The following is a 21,337-nucleotide window of genomic DNA, read 5'->3' as shown; positions in this document are numbered from 1 at the left end:
ATCAAATACATATTGGACATCTGAGAAAAATTAGAGTTAAATGCACATCTTTATGAATTGTTCTTCAATTTTTATATTGGCACTAATTGATCAGTTACAAAAAAAAATTATTTTCAGTTTTCTGTAGCATAAAACAGTTCCTACTGAATTTTATAAACGGGTCTGTGAAACTACTATTTTTCAGGTATGATAATGAACTTGATGGTTAGTAAATAAAGCATAGGACATAGTTTTTGCATTTTCCTATAAAAGGTATTTATATCGCCAAAAAGTCTTTAAATAGATCACTTAATAAGTGAGAGCAAAAAAGACTGTTGGTACTAAAGCCTTTACTGTAATAAACCAAATATATTTACAATTTATACAAATGTTTGACCTTCAACAAAAATACAAAAACATATCACAAGATGCAAAACCTGAAAACAAGTTCATCTGAGACACCACCGCTCTACACAGGACAGAATGCAAGTTGAACCGCAAGGAAAAGAAAAGTAATCCCACATATTCAGGCAATGAGAAAGATCTGCATGAGGTCACAAAGAAAGAAAGAAAGAAAAATAAAAGGCTTCAACATTCATCAGCAGACTCAGTTTTTTTTAAATCCCCCAAACCTAGGTTACATCTGTCCATCTTGCCTCTGTGTTTCATTTGGTCCAGGTAGCTGATACCTAGTTGCTGGATGTTGCCTTTTATTTTATATTGTATACTTGGAGTTGTTTCATGTCAAGGTCTGAAAATGGATATTTTGTTCCTTTTTTAAAAAGGCAAAACCTCTCTACTTCTACAAATTAAGAACATTTGGCCCAGTTCAACTCTATAAGTTATGTCCCCATCACATTTTTCAGTAGATGACTTCATAGACTGTAGCTTTCTTGTCTCCAGAGCCAGTGACTATGTATTTATCATCCACAGAGATGTCACAACTAAGCACAGATGAGGACTCTTTGGACTAGATGGGGAAAAAAACAACATAAAAATTTGTTACTAATTTGTTCAGTAACTACTGTTCTTTGAGGCGTATTGCATATGTCCATCCACTTCAGGTCTGTGTGTGCCCAGTGAACCAGAGGTTTTTCCTTTAGCAGTACCCTTCGGGGAGGTGAATGCACCATCAGCCACCTCACGCTGCTGCATGATGGTATAAAGAACAGAGCCACCCCAGACCCTCATTTCCTTCTAACCAGACAAGACTCCAATATAGAGGGGATGGAGGGTGCATCACGGAATGGACATGAGCAACACGTCTCAAAGAACAACAGTTACCGAACAAGTCAGTAACCATTTTTAATTCTTCAAGCGATTGCACATGTCCATTCCACTTCAGGTGACGCACAAGAAGTACAATCCAAAGGTGGGTTTTGGAGTCTACCTGAACAAGGACTGAAGAACTACTTGTCCAAAAGTGGCATCATCTTTGGAATGCTGAGATATAGCCTCATGAATAGTAAGATACACTGATACCAAGTTGCTCTACAAATGTCTATTATAGGTACATGAGCCAAAAAAGCTGCTGAAGCTGCCAGAGATCTTGTAGAACGTGCTACCGTCCTGTTTGGAGGGGGTACATAGGCAACACCATAGCACAGATGTATGCAAGATGAAATCTTCTGAGTTGAGACTGGAAGTCCTTTCATTTTTACTGTAACTGACACAAACAGCTGGGACAATGATCTACAAAACCTAATTCTGTTCAAATTCTCTTCTAACATCCAAGGTATGGAACTTCTCCTCATCGTTATGAGAACGGGGCTTAGGAAAGAAAGTCAGTAAGTATATGGCCTGACTGAGGTGGAATTCCAATACTTTAGTCAGGAATTTCAGATGTGGGCACAAGTATACCTTGTCCTCATAAAAAAACTGAGTGAGGAGGGTCAGCTACCAAAACTCATAACTCCACCATCCTTCTCATGGAGGTAATAGCTACTAAAACCACTGCTTTCATAGAGAGATGTGGTAAAGAGCAGGTAGCCATTGGTCCAAAGGGAAGACCCATCAACCTTGTTATCACTAGATTTCGGTCTTAGGGAGGAATGGGATCCATGACATGGGGATATAGCCTGTCCAGACCTTTTAAGAATCTGACTGTTATAGGATTAGAAAACTCCTGAGTGGCCTGCAATTGGTGGGTGGAGAATGGAAGCAGCTGTCAGATGAACTCTGATGTAAGTAATCAATAGGCCTTTTTGTTCAGATGGAACAAACAGTCCAAAACACGTTGGATAATGGCCATGACTGCAAAAACACCTTTCAGCTTTGATCAGAAGAACTGTTTCACCTTCAACAGGGAAGTGTATCTAGTAAATGGCTTCCTGCTATTCATGAGAACATTTGCATATTCTCCGAACACTCCACCTCTAAAAATGTTAAGCATGGAGCATCCAGGCAGTAAGATGGAAAATGGCCATGTTGGGATGTAGCAGGCAACTGTGGTCCTGGGAAATCAAGCTGGGTTCTGTAGATAGCATCAAAGGAAACCTGGAAGAGAGGCTCAGCAGACTGGAGAACTAATGCTGGCGCGGCCAAGTTGGTGCTATGTGGACCATACAAACATGACTCTTCTTGGGCTTGGGAAGTAGCAGAATAGGAGGGAAGGCAGTTTGTCTTTCCAAGAAAGCAGGAACGCATCTGTCAGCAATCCCTGACTGTGAACAAAAGAGCTGACACTTCATGAGTAGTTACAGGTCTATGTGAGAGACCTGGTTTGAAAAATGAACCTCACAAGCTCCGACCTGACAAGACCACTCATGATCTATGCTGGACAAACTGCTCAGGCAATCTTCCAAGCCGCTCTGAACACCAGGAAGGTGACAGGCTTTGAAATGAATTGCAAAACTCCCAAAGATGCATCACCTCTTGACAGAGATTGTCTGACCTGGCCCTTCTCTGTCTGTTCATGTAGAACATCGCTGCAGTTTTGTCCATGAGGACTTAGAATCATAGAATATCAGGGATGTAAGGGACCTCAGGAGGTCATCTAGTCCAACCCCCTGTTCAAAGCAGAATGAGGCTAAAGGCAGGAACACCCCGGCTACTGGAGCATTCAGGATTGTTCTATACATTGTATTCTCTGAACTGGGAAGAAGATTGACTTGTCCTGATTGTTCAACATAACCAGAATACTGAAGAGGGATTGGATCCTGGATCTAACTTCCACCTGTAGCTTGGATCGATCCCGTACCAGCCAGTCATCCAGGTTAGGAAAGACTTGGAACTCCTTGCTGTCCTTAAGAATGCAGCTACCCCTGCCATGCATTTTATAAATACACAGACGTAGGGCAACAGACAGGCAGAAGGGTAGGATTGCAAACTGATAATGGGTCTTGTTAACCAGAAATCTTAGGAATCTCCTGTAGTTTTGAGGTGCAGCCACATGAAAATGTGCATTCTTCAAGTCGAGGGCAGCACACCAGTCGCCTGGATACACAGAGGGGGATGATGAAGGCTACGGTTATCATGCATTATTTTACTTTCTTTAAAATTTTTACAAGTCCAGGATGGGTCTGAGACCTCCTTTTGCCTCTGGAATCAGGAAATAATGTGTCTAGAAACCTCTATAATGAGGAGAGCCTCTTCTATAGCTCTCAAATGGAGATGAGACTGCACTTGTTAGAGGACAACATACTTGTGAGAGTGTTCTCTGAAGAGAGGTGGGGAAGGAATTTGCGTGGGGGGGAGTGGAAATAAACAGCAAGATACTGTTTCACAGTACCTAGGACCCACTGATCTGTGGTAATATGGGACCAAGGATATAGGGACCAGGAAAACAAGTTAGAAAAAATATGGGAGGGAGAAACTGGCACATCACAATCCAGTACTCCGTCCCCAACAAGACAATCTAACAGACTGCTGGGGATTTCCCTACTGTCTCAAAGAACCCACTGAAGTAGAAATCTGAGGAGGAGGTGGTCTTATCCTGTGGTTTTTCCCCTCATTTTCTAGAATGTTCAGGCTGCATAGGTGGGGAAAACAGAGAGCTCTAAAGAGACTGAGAGCAGACTGCTTTCTTTTAAAGAAAGGCATGTAAATTCCCAACAATGTCAATGTGGCCCTCGAGGCTGTGGACCGTCTCATCCATCTTCTGAGAGAAGAGGGTAGGACCTTTCAAGGGGAGACCCTGGGTCATCTGATGGACTTTTTGCAGGGGACCTGAAGACGGAAGCCATGAACATCTGTGCATAGATACTGTAGATCCCGTTGTGTTGGCTGCTCAATCTACCCCATCTAAGGATGTTTGCAGAGAGGTCAGAGCCACCAGCCTGCCCTCATCAAACAGGGTTTGGAATTCCTGTCGAGCATCTCACAACTCGTCTGAGAACTACAGAATATTGTCACAGAGGGAGAAGTTGTATCTGGCCAATAAGGTTTGTTGGCTAAAGATATGAAATTGTAGCCCAGATGTAGAATAAATTTTCCTATCAAAAATGTCCAATTCTTCATGTCTTTTTCCTTTGGTGTAGAAGATGGTCAACCCTGACACACTCTCATTCACCTCCAAGATAACTAAGGAACCTGGCAAAGGATGGGTATAAAAACGTTCATAGCCTTGAGAAGGGACATGGCACCCTCTGTCAGTTCTCTTAGCTGTCAAAGGCAGAGGATAGCATTTGCCACAAGGATTTTGTAGATGTTGCTGATGGGCAGAGCCACTCTGGAAAGCCCTGCTGAATCCATAATGCTGAACCCAAAAGCCTATGGGAAACTCTCCTGGAATCACTTCAGCAGGAATATCAAAAGAGGTAGCTACTCTCTTTTAAAAGTTCTCTATAAGCCCTGACGTCATCCCCTACAGGTGAGGAATCCTGGGGGACTACAGACTCATCAGATGAGATGAGGGAAAATACAGAGGAGGCTGAGGCTAATCCTCCTGTGGTGCAGTGGATCAATGTTTGGAAGTATGAAGCTGGTATTGAGAGTCTTCTTGGTATGGACCTTGTGATTGTCATCTGCTAGGGGATCTATAAAGCTAGGAAACCAAGGAGGATCTGGAAGTGGAAGGCATACCCCACATGTTCCAGTAAGGCATAGATATGGCATAGGACCCCAGACACAACTACTGCAAGGATCCATGTCTCTGCACATGTGATAGGTACGAGGAACGGAATTCCTGCAATGAAGGTGAAGGGGAGCGTTGTCAGCTAACCCAGGAGCAAGGGGCATAGGAGCCTACCTCACAATCAAGGAGGACCCTGATTTGTAGGACTATGGTGGTAATGTGCCAAGCAGTGCCAGAGCCTGGGGGTCTCTCTCCAGAGATATTGGAACTGGGAACAGCATGCTGTTTACCTCTGGATGGAACTGAACGAGAAAGTGCTGGACACTCCAAAGAGCTAGCCCCAAACAGTATAGAGGGCTGAATTTGTCTTTGAGGTAGGTCCACAGACAGGGCCTCTCACTGGTACCAGATAGCTTGTCTCCTGGACCATCAGAGAATCTGGCACCATGAGACAGAGTAGATCCTGTGCTGCCACATAGGTCTCCAGTGTCATCAATACCGAGAGATTTTCCTGGTGCTATTATTGTGGTACTGAAGGAGTCAGCACTGTAGCAGGGGTCCTTCTCAATGGCCCAGGCATGGGTGCTGGAGTTGATAACCCTTGATGAGAAGAGGTTGGTAACAAGGAGCCTCTCTTCCCAGAGGATACCCTATTCTGTCCTCCAGATTGTTTACTGATGGATGATCCCAGGGACCTTGATCTTTTAACAGATCCAAGATTCGGCTCCTCTGATAAATGATCTGATCTTCCATGCTTCTTTCTTGCCACTAGAAAAGGGGATTGGTGCCGACCTTTAGAAGCAGTGTCCCAAGGGACAGTCCTCACCAATGCCAAAGTACTTGATGCCCTCCTTGACAGGAAGGTACAGAAGGTGGATGCAGAGCAGCCTCCAGGAGGATGTGGCACAATCACACCTATCTGTCCTTTTTCCTCTGGGGTTTGAAGTCTCTGCAAATCTGGCAGGGATTTTGAATGTGACCCAGAATGAGGCACTTCAGGCAGGTGAAATGAGGATCATTCACTGGCATAGATTTCTTGGTGCCAGCACAAGACTTAAAACCCAGAGACCAACGTATACCTCAGTACTGGATGTCAGTAACCTATAAATAAGAGGGAACCAATGCTTCAAGAAAAACAACCAATAAAACCTACAGTAATCTAACACCAATGAATATCACTTCACTATTTACATAAAGGAAGATAATTTCCGTGTAAAGGTAGAAACTTGAAGCAGCATGCCCATGTGCTCTGACTACTGATCCCAGGAGGTCAGAAGGAACTAGGGCAGTGTCATGAGGGGACTGAGGGCACATATGCCACCCCAGTGGGTACTTTTAGGGGGGAAATTTCCAACTTTGGTGCATTGGGTGCAGACACTCCTGAAGTGGAATGGACATGAGCAATCACTGAAAGAAAAATAAAACATTAAAATAAAAAATCCTTTCTTCACCGTCCCTCCAACACTTTTTGTTTTGTGAAGAAATTAAAGGGGCAGGGGGCTATTACTCTTACCTGGAATATACTGGCTCCATAGGGGGTCCGCCAGGCATTAAGAAGGTTATCTTTTCCAGTACTCACAAACCATTTACCTAGAAATGTAACAAAGGCAATGATAACATATAAAAAAACATCCAACAACTGACAGATTTTACATTTTCAACTCACATTTATGAAGTTTAACTCAATAGGCATATTAACCTCAGGGGTTATTAGCTGCCTGATTAGCACTATTCAGAGCTCTTGGTACTAATCAACATGGTTTTTGCTTACATCTGTGTGGGGGGGAGATGGGGGGGCGGATATGAAACCCATCTCAGAGGAATGCTGTTGCTGCTTGTAATAATAATACTTTTAAAAAAAAATAACGACTTGGTAAGAAGAAAGCACTTTACAAACATTAACTAATTCTCAACAGCCATGGGAGGAAGGTAGATGGGCATTACCATCATTTTACAGATGGCGAATAAGAGGCAGAAAGGTGAAGTGACTTCCCCAAGTCATAAAGTAACTGGCAGAGCAGGGATTAGAACACAGGAACACCTGGCTTCCAGTGCCATGTTCAGGCCAACTTACCACAATAAGCAAACTTAAGTGACAACACGCAGCTCTCATGCAGATGTAGTTGATACTTGTCTGGTTTATTTACATGTAGTACTTCCACATTGCTGCTCTCCATCCCCACAGCTAGCCATTCACCAGTAGGGCAATATCCAAGGGAAAAGATCTGGAGAAATTAAATGAGGAAAATGTTTATCTTTTTGCAATGTTAATGAATGAAATATCACAGTGGAGGAAAGAGACTAAAACCAAATCCAAACTGTTCACCAGCAAGAATACAGTTCCAATTCCAATAAGAGAATAGGGGAATATTTAGTTATCTATTCATGTAATTCAAACTATGCTTTAGGGGAGAGCGGGAAGTGAGATGTCAGTTAGGCTATCATTGCATTTTTGTGAGCCAATAATCTATAGGAATTCCAAAACATAATGCATGTTTTGTCGTCTAACAGCAATATAAAATTTCACACTTGCACTGGGTTTAGTTCTTGAGTATCATCCTAAATAAACTGGCAAATTTAAAAAAAAAATTATAGGAAAAACTAGTCACCTGTGATGTGAAGTCATGCTGTTGTAGCTGTCTACCTTCTCTCAAGTCCCAGGATCTGACAGTGTTGTCCAAACCTCCCGTCCAGAGCTTGGTACCATCATTAGAAATGTCAATACAGCTGGCTCCATCTGTGTGGCCCTGGAATTGCCTGATAAAACAAACCGGATTGAATAATGATTTCCTGCCAGAGTTCAAGGTAAACACTGTTGTGTTGTTAGTTTTGGATTCCGTTTGTGTGTGTCATCTCTTCTGAGTCTGCTGATGTGCAAGAGCCAGCCCCTCCCCCTGGCTGGACATGAAATGCACACATTACAAAAACCACTTTGCAGGTGTTAGGGAAATGATCTGTAGTACAGCTAGCTGAACAAAAGCAGTCAAATATTTCCTATCAGATTTTGGGAGGAAGGAAAGCTATTTAAAACCCAAAGTACAAGTACGTTAGCCATCACACCTGGAAAAAATGAATGAAACATCAAGATTAAAAGAACAGACTATCCAGGGTACAAACTAGTTATTTCTGCATTTTTATTTATCTGTGAATCAAGAAGAAAAATACCTAGCAGATTTGGTTACATAAATATTAGTAGGAAGGAATCCAGAAAACTAAAAACAAACACTGCCACCATGACTGAATCAGCAAAATTATGCCCTCAGTGGTAGTCGATCATGAGATCCCATTGACACTAAAGAGCATATTTTGTTTTAAAGCTTTGCCTTAGGAACTCCCAGCTCTCAGCATCAAAGGGTCAACTCAAGTTGTCCTTGATCCACAGACCAACATCCTCTGAGATGCTTGCATTTTTCACTGGTGATTGGCTTTGGGGAAGTCCTATGCCTTAGTGTCAAAGGTGGAAGGAGTGGTGGGGAGGGGGAGAAAAGACTTTGGGAGTCAACTATAAATCATAAATTACAACTGCCACAATAAAGGTCATGTGGCATGTTTGGTTTTGAGTCACTGATCTGAAAACACAAGGAGTTATCAATTAGTAAAAGTAGCAGGCAATGGAAGATTAGAAGCAAACATACAGAGGTAAGAAGTGCATCACAGCACTATGGCAGCTAGTCCTGGTCATTCATATGAGTGTCATAAAATTTAGAAAGATTTTATTTGTACACAGACATAATTTAAATACGTAGGAAGAGCGTACACAGAAGCTCTTACATCCACATCTTAGGACATGCCAAAATCAAATTTGTGGATCTAAACATTAAAAAGGCTTTATACTTTGTGCAAGTATGTGGGCCTAAATTCTAAAGAGTGACTAGGATTTGGGTGCCTCTGTTTTTTTGGTGCCCACTCGGAGACCTTTAAATAGGCCCAGAGTGTGTAATCAACACTTACAGAGAATCAGGGCCATTCCTAATTTAGGCTCCATTTCCTTACAGTACCATGGATCTCTACAAATTTAGTAGCAATGGACCAAAACTTAGCTTTTCAGTGGACCACAGCATTATTATACTATAAGCTATCCCAGGCAATTCCAAATCCAGCCTCTGCATAATGGCAGAAAGGGATAACATTACCATGCCGGGCGCTCACATTTAGAAATGGATTCTGCCTCTAGCACAGTCACTGTTTTGTCTTGAAGTCTTAAAAGGAAGTCAGTTGAGGAAATGACTTATCTGGGCATTAAGTTAATCATACTCCCTGCCAACCAATCCTAAAAGAATCAGAGATTGGTGCAAAGAGTATTACTTATTAGCCTCCAAAAAAACAGACCAACTGTCAAAAATAGTATCTTAAAAATGTGAGGGGAGAAAACTGGGGAGGAATGGCAGAAAAAAACAGAATACATGAAATTGTTTCAACTTTAATTTAACACTATTTATACTATGGTTAAATTAAACAAAATTTAAGAGCTGCTCCAAGCCTCGTTTAACACTTTTGGTGCATCCCAATGCCAGTATAATCCACTGTATGTTAAAAAAAATCTCCTTCATCTTTGCTGTTGTGTTCCAGTAACACATGGTCAAAAGTATAATGCCTTGTCAACACCCATTTCTCAAGCACAATGGACTATTGGTATTTCATGCCTTATTGATACAGTTGGCAGAATCCACACTCTTCTAAATCACTTTTGGATAGTCTAATTTTGTTACCATAAGCAGGTACTTATGTAATAAGGGTCAAAACAAGCCAAAGAAACATACCTCAATACTACCCTGAAGTTTGCATTCACCCTTCATCAACCATGAAGATTAAAGTGATATATATGCCACGGTCTGCAGTGATTTGGGGCTGATCCAAAATTCACTGAAGTCCATGAGAAGTTTTATATTGACTTCAGTGGGCTTTGGATCAGGCCCTTTATGAGCTGGGAGAATGTCTTCCAGGACTAGGCTGAGATCATCACTAAACAAGGATTCAATCTGTTCTCTAGATACAGGAACTACCTACGTTTAACACTTTTGTCATGAAATACATTATGTAGGAACAATGAATATTCAGTAAAAATCCTTTTGTAAAGAAAGAATAACTCACCTGACCAATGTCTGATTGTGCAGATCCCACACTGCAATATTCCCATCACTACAGCAGGAAAAGCAGACCTTGGAATCGGGGCTGATAGCCAGAGCGTAGCAGGCTGGAGCAGAAGATGTCAGCTCTGCTTTTATACGAGGAGTTGGTGCTGCCAGGTCCCATATAGATAATGTGCTGGCTTCCCCACCAACTATGAGGGTGCATCCATCAGGCAGCAATTTACAGGAGCGGATGTAGTTATCTCTGTTCTGTACAATACAAGTCACCTCAGTTACATTAATAAATGCCTACTGATAATAACCAATGACATGATCCATGGTGCATCCAAGTTTTAAACACTAGGTTGTATTTTCCTGGTGCCAAAGTACACAAAATTCACCAGCAGTTTCTAAATGGCTTCCATCTCCTACCTTTCACCACTGAGCAGAGAGTACAGCTGTAGAAATTGAGCTACAGTTTTCATATTGCAAGTACGGAAGCCTACTTTGTTTTGAATCTGATGGGTAGCAATTCTTACATCTCATTACTAACTGACAGAGCCAAGCTAACAGAGCCAAGAGCTTGCCTGCTGTACAAGTGCACTCCTTCTGCTACGACTGCCAACACTGCAGGAATATTTTCGAAAGAGCAAATGACCTCTTACTTTGGCAGTGTGAAGAAACCATCTATGAAAAGCAGTTTGTAAAACCAATGCCGCCTTCGAGTTTTTTTCCTTAAACACTATTTTGTGCTTACCATTTACAGCTACAAATGCTGCACCTTTTATGTCCTGACTGCTTTTAACCTGTTTCTTGGGACTGAGACTGGGTCTTCGTTTGTCAGCCGGGCTCTTACCACATAACTGGTTTCACACTTGTGATAATGCTGCTGACTAAAAAGTACTAAGGGGAAACAGTCCAGGCTTCAGCCATTACAAGTTTTACTCCATAAATTATTGGCTGTCATGACTTCCCCATTTTAAATAGCAAAATTACTGCGATGAGCGCTGTGTAGCAGCCAAAAGAATAAAGCCTATAACTCAAAACATTCAAGAAAGCAATATTACTATTTGTTTTGCGTTCCACTTTCCTTACAACAGCAGAACAATCATTTTTTTGCAGTAGCCGTATTATATCCTTGCCTGCCTCATTATATTCAGCAATAAGACTACATAACCTACATGTCGATAGCTATGAATACTGCTTCCAGGACTGCATCCTCCACAAAGCACATCCTATATATTCAGCAATGATATTTGATGGCTAGCACTGGGATAGTAGTAGTAACAAAGCCAGACTTTGTACCTTGGCTCATACCAACACCACTGAATACTGAGAGCAAACTGTTTTAAATAGATACTGTGGGGATTTATAGCTTATACCCTTAGTAGAGCACTTGCCTTCACAGTTCACATTTTACTGGTTACCTTTCTTTCCAAACTTTTTCAGCTGGTTTTATTGGTTGTGGAGCAGAGTATGGTGTATGAAGCTTTCTGAGCTAGTTGAGCAGGCAGACCCTGCCTGCTCCATGATGTATACAGCACTGAACTCATTGTCAGCTCTCAACAAATGTACGTTTATGTTCAGAACAAGAGCAAATACATATTAAGTTTAAGACCACTCCCCGTACTATAATCAGGCACACTGTAACTACCTTCTATTTAAGTGAACCGTAGCAAAAGAGAAATACTTATGGAATGTTCTAGGCATCACGGAGCAAGCCTGACTGCATTCTCTTTCTGTCACTTTCATCTCATCTAATGGGGAAACCCCCATTATCTGTAAGAGGGAGAATGGGGGACAATTTACATTTAAAAGTCATCTGTCTAGTGCAGTATATGATTATTACCGATCATATTTGTGATGAATAAACTACGATTCTTCTCTTACCACTGCCACCATTTTATTTTAAAAAATAGTTACATACCTAAAGCAGGAAACAGAACTGCCTGATATTTCCTTATAATATGAATAAAATCCAGGCCTGGAGAGCTATTTCCTTATTGAATCTCCAAGGAGAAGTTACCCTTGTGCACAAGTTCCTGTTTGCTTACCAGGCAGTCCAGCTGAGAGACAGGGCTCTTGTTGCCAGGTTGGCTAATATCCCAGACTTTGACACATCCCTTTCCCCCAGTGTACACGTGTCTTGTGGGGTTGCTGATGGTAACTGCACACACTACTTCCCCATGATTCAGAGTATTGATCTGACGAGCATGGCGAGGGATTCCTGGTCCAATGAGGGCATCAGGAGGAAAAGGTACAGGCTGCATCTGACCATCTGCAGTAACGTGAAAGGAGTATGCTCTTTTTTGGGAAAGAGGGAAGAGGAGAGAAAGACAGAAAGAGAATTAGGTCAACCATTACATTGCTGAGTTGTGAGAAATAAGAGCAACCTTTAGCAGATTCTTTGCTTGGCTAATTTTATTTTTCACATTATAATCAATGTAAGCTGCAATGCCAAATGCTATAGGCACAGAAAATTTGGGATGGGATGAGACCACTCAAAGCAGACAGTTCTATCTCCTCTTGCATGAGAAGTAACTAGAGCAAAAAATAAAAGTGCATTAAGTGGTACGATTAACAAGTCCCCTTAAAAAAAGTCTATATACATGAGGTCATAGCAACTTCCTAATCACCTTTTAGCCTCAGGGAATTTAACCAAACACCTAGACTGCAAATATGAACTAAATGTGAGTCAACAGTGTAACACTGTTACACAAAAAGCGAACATCATTCTGGGAGTATTAGCAGGAGTGTTGTAAGCAAGATGCGAGAAGTAATTCTTCTGCTCTACTCCCCTCTGATTAGGCCTCAACTGGAGTATTGTGTCCATGTTTCAAGAAAGATGTGAACAAACTGGAGAAAGTCCAGAGAAGAGCAACAAAAATGATTAAAGGTCCAGAACACATGACCTATGAGAGAAGATTGAAAAAATTGGGTTTGTTTAGTTTGGAAAAGAGAAGACAGAGGGGACATAAGAGTTTTCAAGAACATAAAAGGCTGTTACAAGGAGGAGGGAAAAGAATTGTTTTTCTTGACCTCCGAGGATAGGACAAGAAGCAATGGGCTCAAATTGCAGCAAGGGAGGATTAGGTTGGACATTAGGAAAAACTTCCTAACTGTCAGGGTGGTTAAGTATTGGAATCAATTGTCTAAGGGGTTGTGGAATCTCCATCATTTGAGATTTTTAAGAGCAGATTAGACAAACACCTATCAGGGATGGTCTAGATAATACTTAGTCCTGCCATGAATGCAGGGGATTGGACTAGATAGCCTCTGGAGGTCCCTTCCAATCCTATGATTCTATGAACAAATGGAGGCATTTCTGATTATTTGCACAGCTTTTGATATTTGCATTCCTGCCAGCGTCTGAGTACGAGTGAACTGAAACTGATGGGCTGGGATGTGGAGAATGGTAGCTGAATAAAGATACATATTCCTTGAAAAAAATGTAGATAGGCAGATGCTCCACATGTATTACTTTCAGAATACTCCACTAATAGTAGATAGGACCTAGTGTTTTGAGTATTTCTTTTATAGCTCAAATACCATTATAGGACAAAACCTTTTCACTAACTTAACACATTTTATTGCCTCGGTGAGATCCCTAATTTTATCCTAATGTTTTTAATACATGTCTGATTCACATCACAAAGACCAATACTACCATCAACGCTGATGCCACATTTATGACAGTCTCAAAAAGGCCAAAAACTGAATGAACATGGAGAGGAGAAAGAACTACCTGCTCACTAATACAAATTGGGCAGTTTGAGTCACACTGTTTGGTGCTCTCCCTGGTTATCCCTTTTATTTTTTCCTTAAAATATCCTTTTCATAAAAGGATGATCAAAGTACCTACCCTATATTCCAAATACAGCCTTCCTACAGCCTCTCAGTCAGTGTAAATCAGATGAAATTCAGTATTACATACACTTCTTTTACATATTGCACTATTTAATTGGCATTCTATCCTACAACTGTTACTCTCAGATTTTTCCGATTTGTGTTTTCTGTAATATCATGTGCTAGAACCAGGGACTGAAAAACTCACTCAAATGGGGTGAGTATGCTGACTAGGGATGGGAAGAGAATAGATAGAACAGCTGGCTCCTTCCCTTGAAGGAAGGGATTAAGCCTGAGAGTAGAGCAGCCCACGTGCTATTATTGTTTTCTCAAAAGAGTAGAGGGAAGCAAGCTGCATTTATGTTAAGGCATGGATGTTTCTTATAGCTGGCCACATGTGGTGGAATTCATACTTGAGTGAATGCACACAGTGCATGAGTACGGATTAAAGTGAGAGCAAAAAACAGAATGAGGGGGCTATACTAGCTAAGAAGTGAAGGAGAGAAAGATCTTCAGGAAGATGTGCACAAGAGAAAATGTAGGACTGGCGGTAAAGAATAGAAGATAACATTGGGAAAGAAAGAGAAAAAGATACAAGGGCATGAAGAGAAAAAGAATGGAAGGATACTCACTCCAAACAACACAATGTATATAATAGGATGGAAAAGTTGAGTAAAGCCAAAAAGGGGAAACAAGGTACAAGAAAAAGCACAGGAGACAAAGTTATATTGCTGCAAAACTTATTAAATGGGAAGTAGATTGATAATGCAAAATATAAACACAGTATTCTTTTAAATTGTCTAGGGCATGGCTTTTGGGGCTGTGACGGCACAAGTGTTTGTCACATTGGTTAATAGTAGATGTTGGGAAAACTTCTGAAGCCCCCTAGTAAAATAATTTGAATATAAAATGTTCAAGTTTTGTCACGATACATTCCCTGCATTGAACTGAATATATTCTTTATCTTCATGATGCTGATAGCCAGACTCATATTGCCTATTGCCCTCTCTCTGTTTTATTGACTGTCTCAGGTTTATAGCACTTCCTTTTTGTTCATTTCCTCCTTCAGGGCACAGGAACAAAGTGAACACTAGCCCTCAACAGTTAATATCTTGTAGGTGACTCCACTAGTTATATCTCCTTTCATCCAATGAGTATTTATAAATACCATTAGTATTTGATTTAGAGGGCAGTTTTTTATTCACTCAAAAAGCCCACCGTTCTAAATACCATAATTACTGCCAACGTTGTTACTCTAAGAAACAAAAACAAAGGGATAAAAAAATGAGGCTCTGTGATAAAAATACTATGTGATTATGTAACTAAAGACTGTCCCGTAATGCATGTGCATGGGAACAAAATTAAGGTTGCACAGCCAACCATAATTCTGGCATTTCCTAACTTTTGACTTTGCAACTCTACTAGTATTCTTTTACACATTGCTTTCTTGTGTGTAATTTCCTAGGTTTTTAAAAGTAATAAACTGAAAAAGCTGAAATTCTCCATCAGGCTGACACCACCAGGGGTCATCAGCAGGTTTGGAATCTTTATATCTACCACACTGCACACCACTGTGCCACTTGAGCTCAGGGAGAAATTGATAGAAGACTATCATCCTCTATGTGGACCAGCCCTACAGTGGGTTTCACAGACATTTACTGAGAGCAGAAGAATTGGAATCTTGAGTTCCATTCCAGGCTCTTGAGGGGAGTGTGATCTAAGTGGGCACAGACACCGTCTGTCTGTTCCCCCCCCCAAGACTGACCCCTTCTGCTCTGTTCCGCCCAGCCCGTGCGTATAGTTTTTTCCCCACACAGCTCCTCATTCCAGTCCCAGTCTCCTCACCTATCCAGTCCCAGGCTCCACTCATAAGGCTTCTCATCCCAATCCCAGTGCCCTTGCCCAGCAAATCCTAGTCTCAACTCCTTCAGACTCCCCGTTCCAGCCTCAGTCTCTGCCCCTTTTCCAGTCCCAGTCTGTTTATCCAGCCAGTTCAAGCACCCCTCACCCACTGGCTCCTAATCTGATTAGTCTCCCTGGTCTTCATGCACACCCATGTTCCCTTCCACAGGGGCTCCAGTCCAAGGCTTCTCCTCAGGCTCCTCATCCAATCTCACTGTCTCCCTACCCCAACTCCTTGTCTCAATCTCACTGCCCAGCTAGTCCCTGCAACTTAGTTGCTAATATCAAAGAAGTCTTTATTGACCGGATGTGATTTTTCAAAGGCTTGTAATCCCAATATTTCGGCAGATTTTCCCAGGGATGGCAAAAGACAGAGTCCTGACACAAAGGTCACCCCTTGTCAAATTTTATGTCACCGCTCCAAAGCATGGGGTCCTTGAGTTTTCATTGAAAATGTCACCAGAATTTTTTAACATGCGCAAAACAATATTTTTTTTCCCTACCCTCATTCTCGGAAGTGACTGAATTGTTTTTTCTGAAATTTATTTTTTTAAATTCAGCCTGAGGCAGACATCAGGCATGGCAAACTTCAGCCCAAACATCTGAAGTTTGGCAAAGTTAGAAGCAACTGAAACCAGGGTCTTATAAGCAGACATGTCAGGCAATCTTAATAATAGACACTGCTACCAGACCCAGCTATAATAAAAACACATACAAACTAAACCAACACCACCAAAACATACATTTCTTACATTCTGTAGGAAGAGATTAATTCCTTACCCCCTTCCTTTTTTGGTTAATTTTTACTCTTCCTCCAAGTCTCCTCATACACAAGAGCTAAGATTAACCCACAAGGATGCTGGAAACTTCTAATTGTGTACAATGGACAAGTAACAAATAGTCTGTAAGTAATTAAATTAAAAACATATGACAAACAACCCCACTCCTGCCTGAAAAAACCCTAAACGTTATTTAGGTTACTAAATCAAGCTCTTTAAAATTAGGAAATGCCAAAACTGAGGTTGCCAATGAACTACAATAAAGTATTTAATTACATGATCACATATTTCCTGCCTCATTAAACACACAGGATTGTATTACGGTAGTGGTTAGAGGCTCCAACAGAGATCAAAGCTTCATTGTGCAAGGTACAAACACATAATAAAGATAATGCCTGTCCCAAAGAATTTATAATCTACATAGACTAGGCAGACAAAGGGTGGGAGAAGAAACAAAGGCATAGAGCAGTGAAGTGACTTGCCCAAGGTCACACAACAGGTCAGATCTAGGAAGAGAATCCAGGTATAGAATCATGACAGCTGTGAGAGGCTGTAGTTGGGCTTATAGTCTGGTGCGCTCTCTGTCTCTCTCTCACACACACACACAAGCAGAAGTTTAAGTTCCAGTTGCAAAATTTTTATTACTGGTGAAAATACACAGGCAGAAAGATACACAAGTAAAACACAACTCGACTTTTAGATCTCATGCTGGTTTTGCAGGGCTGGCAGTTATGAAGACATTCTTTTTTTTACTTGTAGATTGACCAGATTTGTTCTGGCTGTGACAGAGGTAAGAAACATGAAGTCCCCCACCGAAGCCATTTTTTTCAGTCACCTTTCAGAGTAATAATCATACTTGTGCACATTAATTTTTTTTCCAATATATAAAATCTTACTTTTGAAGGTTACTGCTTGACTCCCAATATTTTCAAAACATCAGATTTTCTAATATTTCAGTTTATTTATAAATTAATATGCAAAGTTTGTTAGTCCTGGGGAAGAGGAGGGGCAGAGACAATATCTTCCTGTGTGTGTAAAGTGCACATTCAATATGTCAATGATTAATCCTAGAATGTAAAATCTTGAACCTAACTTAAGGCTTGTATATTCATGCCAGTGTATGTTCATTCTCTTTTAATGCAAGTAATTCAATTATTAATCATATCAAACCAACAATATGCAATGTTGTTGTAGCCATGTTGCCCCAAGATATTAGAGAGACAAGGATGAGGGAATATCTTTTATTTTAACATTTCCCAGGTCTGAAGAAGAGCTCTGTGTAAACTTGAAAGCTTGTCTCTCTCACCCACAGAAACTGGGCCAATAAAAGGTATTACCTCACTCCTCTTGTCTCTCTAAACCAACAACATGGCATAACATCTTATTGCTTCTTTTTTTTTTTTCTTTTAAAAAAAATTTTAACACTTGTGAAAATGAAGTGATCCTTCCTCAGAACAAGTACAGCACTGCCAATGCAGGTGCAAATGGCTTTATTTATTCCTCAAACTTTCCTTGCAGATTTCCAGGCTACCTCTTATCTTAATCATTGTATAAATAAAGACAACCTCCTCTGCTGCTTCTACAGAAGAACTGTATTTCCAACCCCAGGCCTACAGCCCTGGTACACAGAAACACACACACACACACACACACACACACAGACAAGTATGGAAGAAAAATAAAAGTACTGTTGACCACAAACCTGAGGTACTTCCTGTGGGGCTGAGTGATTTTGATAGGAAAATATGCATCCTTCAAGTCAAGGGCGGCATACCAGTCTGCTAGATCCAGCGAGGGGATGATGGAGGCCAAGGAGACCATGCGGAACCTGAGTTACTTCATGAACTTGAGTTCTCGCAAGTCCAGGATAGGCCTGAGGCTGCCTTTGGTGTTCAGTATTAGAAAATATTGGGAATAAAAGCCCTTTCCCCTGTGTTCCTGAGGAACCTCCTCCACTGCCTCTAGTATTAGAAGCGACTGAATCTCCTGGAAAAGGAGCTGCTTGTGAGAAGGGTCCCTGAAAAGGGATGGGGAAGGAGGGTGGAAGGGCACAGAATTGGATGGAGTATCCCCTCTCTACCATGCAGAGCACCCAGCAGTCCGACATGATACAGGACGATGCACGGTAAAAAGGGGACAGTCGGGAGGAAAAGGTATGGTGGAGTAGACCCAGCTCTGATCTGGTGTACCATCCTCAACCACACCTTCAAAGGGCCGGTTTAGGGCCAGAAGGTGGTTTGGATTGGCCAGAGCCCTGGCCTGAAGATGGGTATTGTCTCCTCCTGCCACTTCTGTTCCTCCTCCGAGAACCGTCCTGACGGTTCTGCTGAGGGAATCTCGGAGGAGGCTGCAGTCTGAAGTGTCTCCGCTGTGTGGCGGAAGTGTGAAGGCCCAAAGACTTGAGGGTGCCTCATGAGTCTTTCAGGCTGTGTAGCCTCTTGTCTGTCTTTTCAGAAAAAAAAAAGAGTCACACCCTCAAATGGGAAGTCCTGAATAGTCTTCTGGACCTCATAAGGGAGCCCAGAGACTTGGGGTCAGTAGCCAGGACCCTAGTGGTGGCATCTGCACCGTCCAACGTGGCTTGGAGGGAAGCCTGGGAGACTAGCTTCCCCTCCTCCACCAAGGCCTAAAACTCTGCTCAGGAGTCTGAAGGGAGGAGCTCTGTAAATCTGGCCATCGCCGCACAGGTGTTATAAGAGTACAGGCTGACGATGGCCTGCTGGTTCAAAATACGGAGCTACAGACCCCCAGTAGAATAGACCTTTCTCCCGACAAGGTCTAGTCGCTTAGCCTCCCTGTTTTTTGGGGAAGGCCCTTGGAAACTCTGCCTCTCACGCTGGTTAGCAGCGTCCACAACAAGAGAGTCAGGAGATGGGTGGGAATACAAATGTTTGTACCCTTTGGAGGGCACAAAATAACACCTCTCATTGCGCTTGGCAGTGGGCAGCAAGGAAGTTGGAGTTTGCCACAGGGTCTTGGTGGTGTCCACAATAGTCTTAATAAGTAGTAGGGCAATACGAGAAGGTCCTGAGGGGGCGAGGATGTCCACCATGGGATCAGCCTCCTCAACCTTAATGCCCAGATCCTGAGCAGCCCTTTGCAGCAACTGCAGCAGTACCCTGTTGTCCTCAAGCACCGGGGCTACAGCTGTGCCCACCAATGCCTCGTCTGGTGACAATGAGGAGAAAGCACCTATAAGAAGTGGATGCTCCCTGCCATCCGCTCCCAAGGGGACCCGCGACCCTTGGAGCAGTGTCGGCGCCAACGGAGTGCTTGCTAGTGCTGTCGACGCCAAACCCAGTGTTGGCGCAGCCATCGGCAACACTGGTGGAAATGTCGATGGAGCCAGTGCCAAACCCCATCTGCACCAATGAAGGTGGCGGGCCAGACGCCGGCATCGATGCCTGCGCTGTAGTCGAGATTGGTGCCAGCACTGAAGTTGGACGAGTCACTGGTGCCGAGGTCGGTGCCAAGGCTGGAGGTGTTGGTGTGTTTTTAAACCATGGGGACTGCGGCATACCACGGCTCTGGAGAGTCGAAATGCAGGGGACCCCCAACAACTCTAATTAGTCTAATACTAATAACTAAGGTAAACTACATACAAAGAACTGTAGAATGCGCTTGCTAAGCAAGGGCTACGGGAAGTTCCAGCCAACAGTCACTGGTGGTAAGAAGGAACTGAAGGAGGGGCGGGATCGCAGGGCTCTATATTGAGTGCCATGAAGGCATGACTCCAGGGGGCGCCCAGACTGACCCGACCGATGCTGCTATAGGAAAAAATCTTCCGGCCACCATGCACGTGCATGCGCACACACTTGATTGGAATGGACATGAACAAGCACTTGAAGAAGAATCAAGGTTTCTTGCTTGCTGGTTTAAATCATGAATAAATTTGATTTTAATTTAAATCAATCCACCCTGAAGCAGTCTCTCTGACCCTGGTTTACTGAGATAGTAAGTTGCTTTTCCATTTGTACCCAGGATTTTGGATTGGTACCAGGAATACACTGTTTCTCCTATGCACTCCCATAATACAAATAATAGTAATGTATTAATTTGTCTCAGATTAATTTGGTACAAATTTAAATTTGGCACTTTTAGCTCTCCATTTTCCAAATAGGATAATTTTGTTTTATGATTATGACCCTCCCAGGAGAAGTCCAGAATTGTTCTTTCCATTTCAGAGAAATATCTAGAAATAGCGTTTTCATAATAAAATTGAACTGCAGAACTTTAATCATATTTATCATGCTAATTCTTCCTCAAAGTCAAGAAACTGATTTGACCAGCTCTCTCACTCTAGTTGTTCAACAAAATTGCAAAAATGCAATAGTTTTGGGTTCTGCAGAAAGTGTCCCAGACAGCTTATAACTAGGACTTGCATGCTAAACATTTAAACAAATGAAATGCCATTTCCTTATTAAAATTACTGACATTATTTTAAAAAGAAGTTACATTTTGCCTCCATCTAAATCTTGTCTATAACATTTATATGCTCTGAACTAGATTAGAAAAGTACAAATAGAGCACCAATAAGAACACAAGTCCTTAATACAATCATTCAGGGTGGATAAAAATCAATTACTTTAAAAAAAATCGGATTTTATTAATTTAGATCAGATTTTTTTGATAAAATGCTTTTTGAGGAAAAAACCTACCTAAAGGTAGTTTTTATTAAGATACATTATAGCTCAAAGATATCTTATAATGGAATAGGGATTATAAATTCTAATTCTATAGTATACGAC

At 41.9% G+C, this 21,337-nt stretch overlaps 1 protein-coding gene across 4 annotated transcripts in view; it reads right to left on the bottom strand.

Moving 5' to 3' along the window:
* Positions 1–312: 312 nt before the first annotated feature.
* The window catches only part of TLE1 (TLE family member 1, transcriptional corepressor), a 92,905-nt gene continuing 71,880 nt past the window's right edge, over positions 313–21,337 (bottom strand). For all 4 annotated transcript variants that reach the window (XM_075128688.1, XM_075128689.1, XM_075128690.1 and 1 more), the window contains 6 exons: positions 12,117–12,366; positions 10,085–10,332; positions 7,603–7,750; positions 7,068–7,218; positions 6,507–6,583; positions 313–949 (listed from right to left, as the gene is read on the bottom strand). In XM_075128688.1, the coding sequence (XP_074984789.1) occupies positions 842–949; positions 6,507–6,583; positions 7,068–7,218; positions 7,603–7,750; positions 10,085–10,332; positions 12,117–12,366 (982 nt within the window). In that variant the 3' untranslated portion in view covers positions 313–841. The remainder of the gene's footprint in view (positions 950–6,506; positions 6,584–7,067; positions 7,219–7,602; positions 7,751–10,084; positions 10,333–12,116; positions 12,367–21,337) is intronic.

Source organism: Caretta caretta, chromosome 5, assembly GCF_965140235.1.
Source record: "Caretta caretta isolate rCarCar2 chromosome 5, rCarCar1.hap1, whole genome shotgun sequence".
NCBI lineage: Eukaryota > Metazoa > Chordata > Testudines > Cheloniidae > Caretta > Caretta caretta.
Note: the sequence above shows the minus strand (reverse complement) of the source record. Positions and strands in the feature narration are given on the sequence as shown.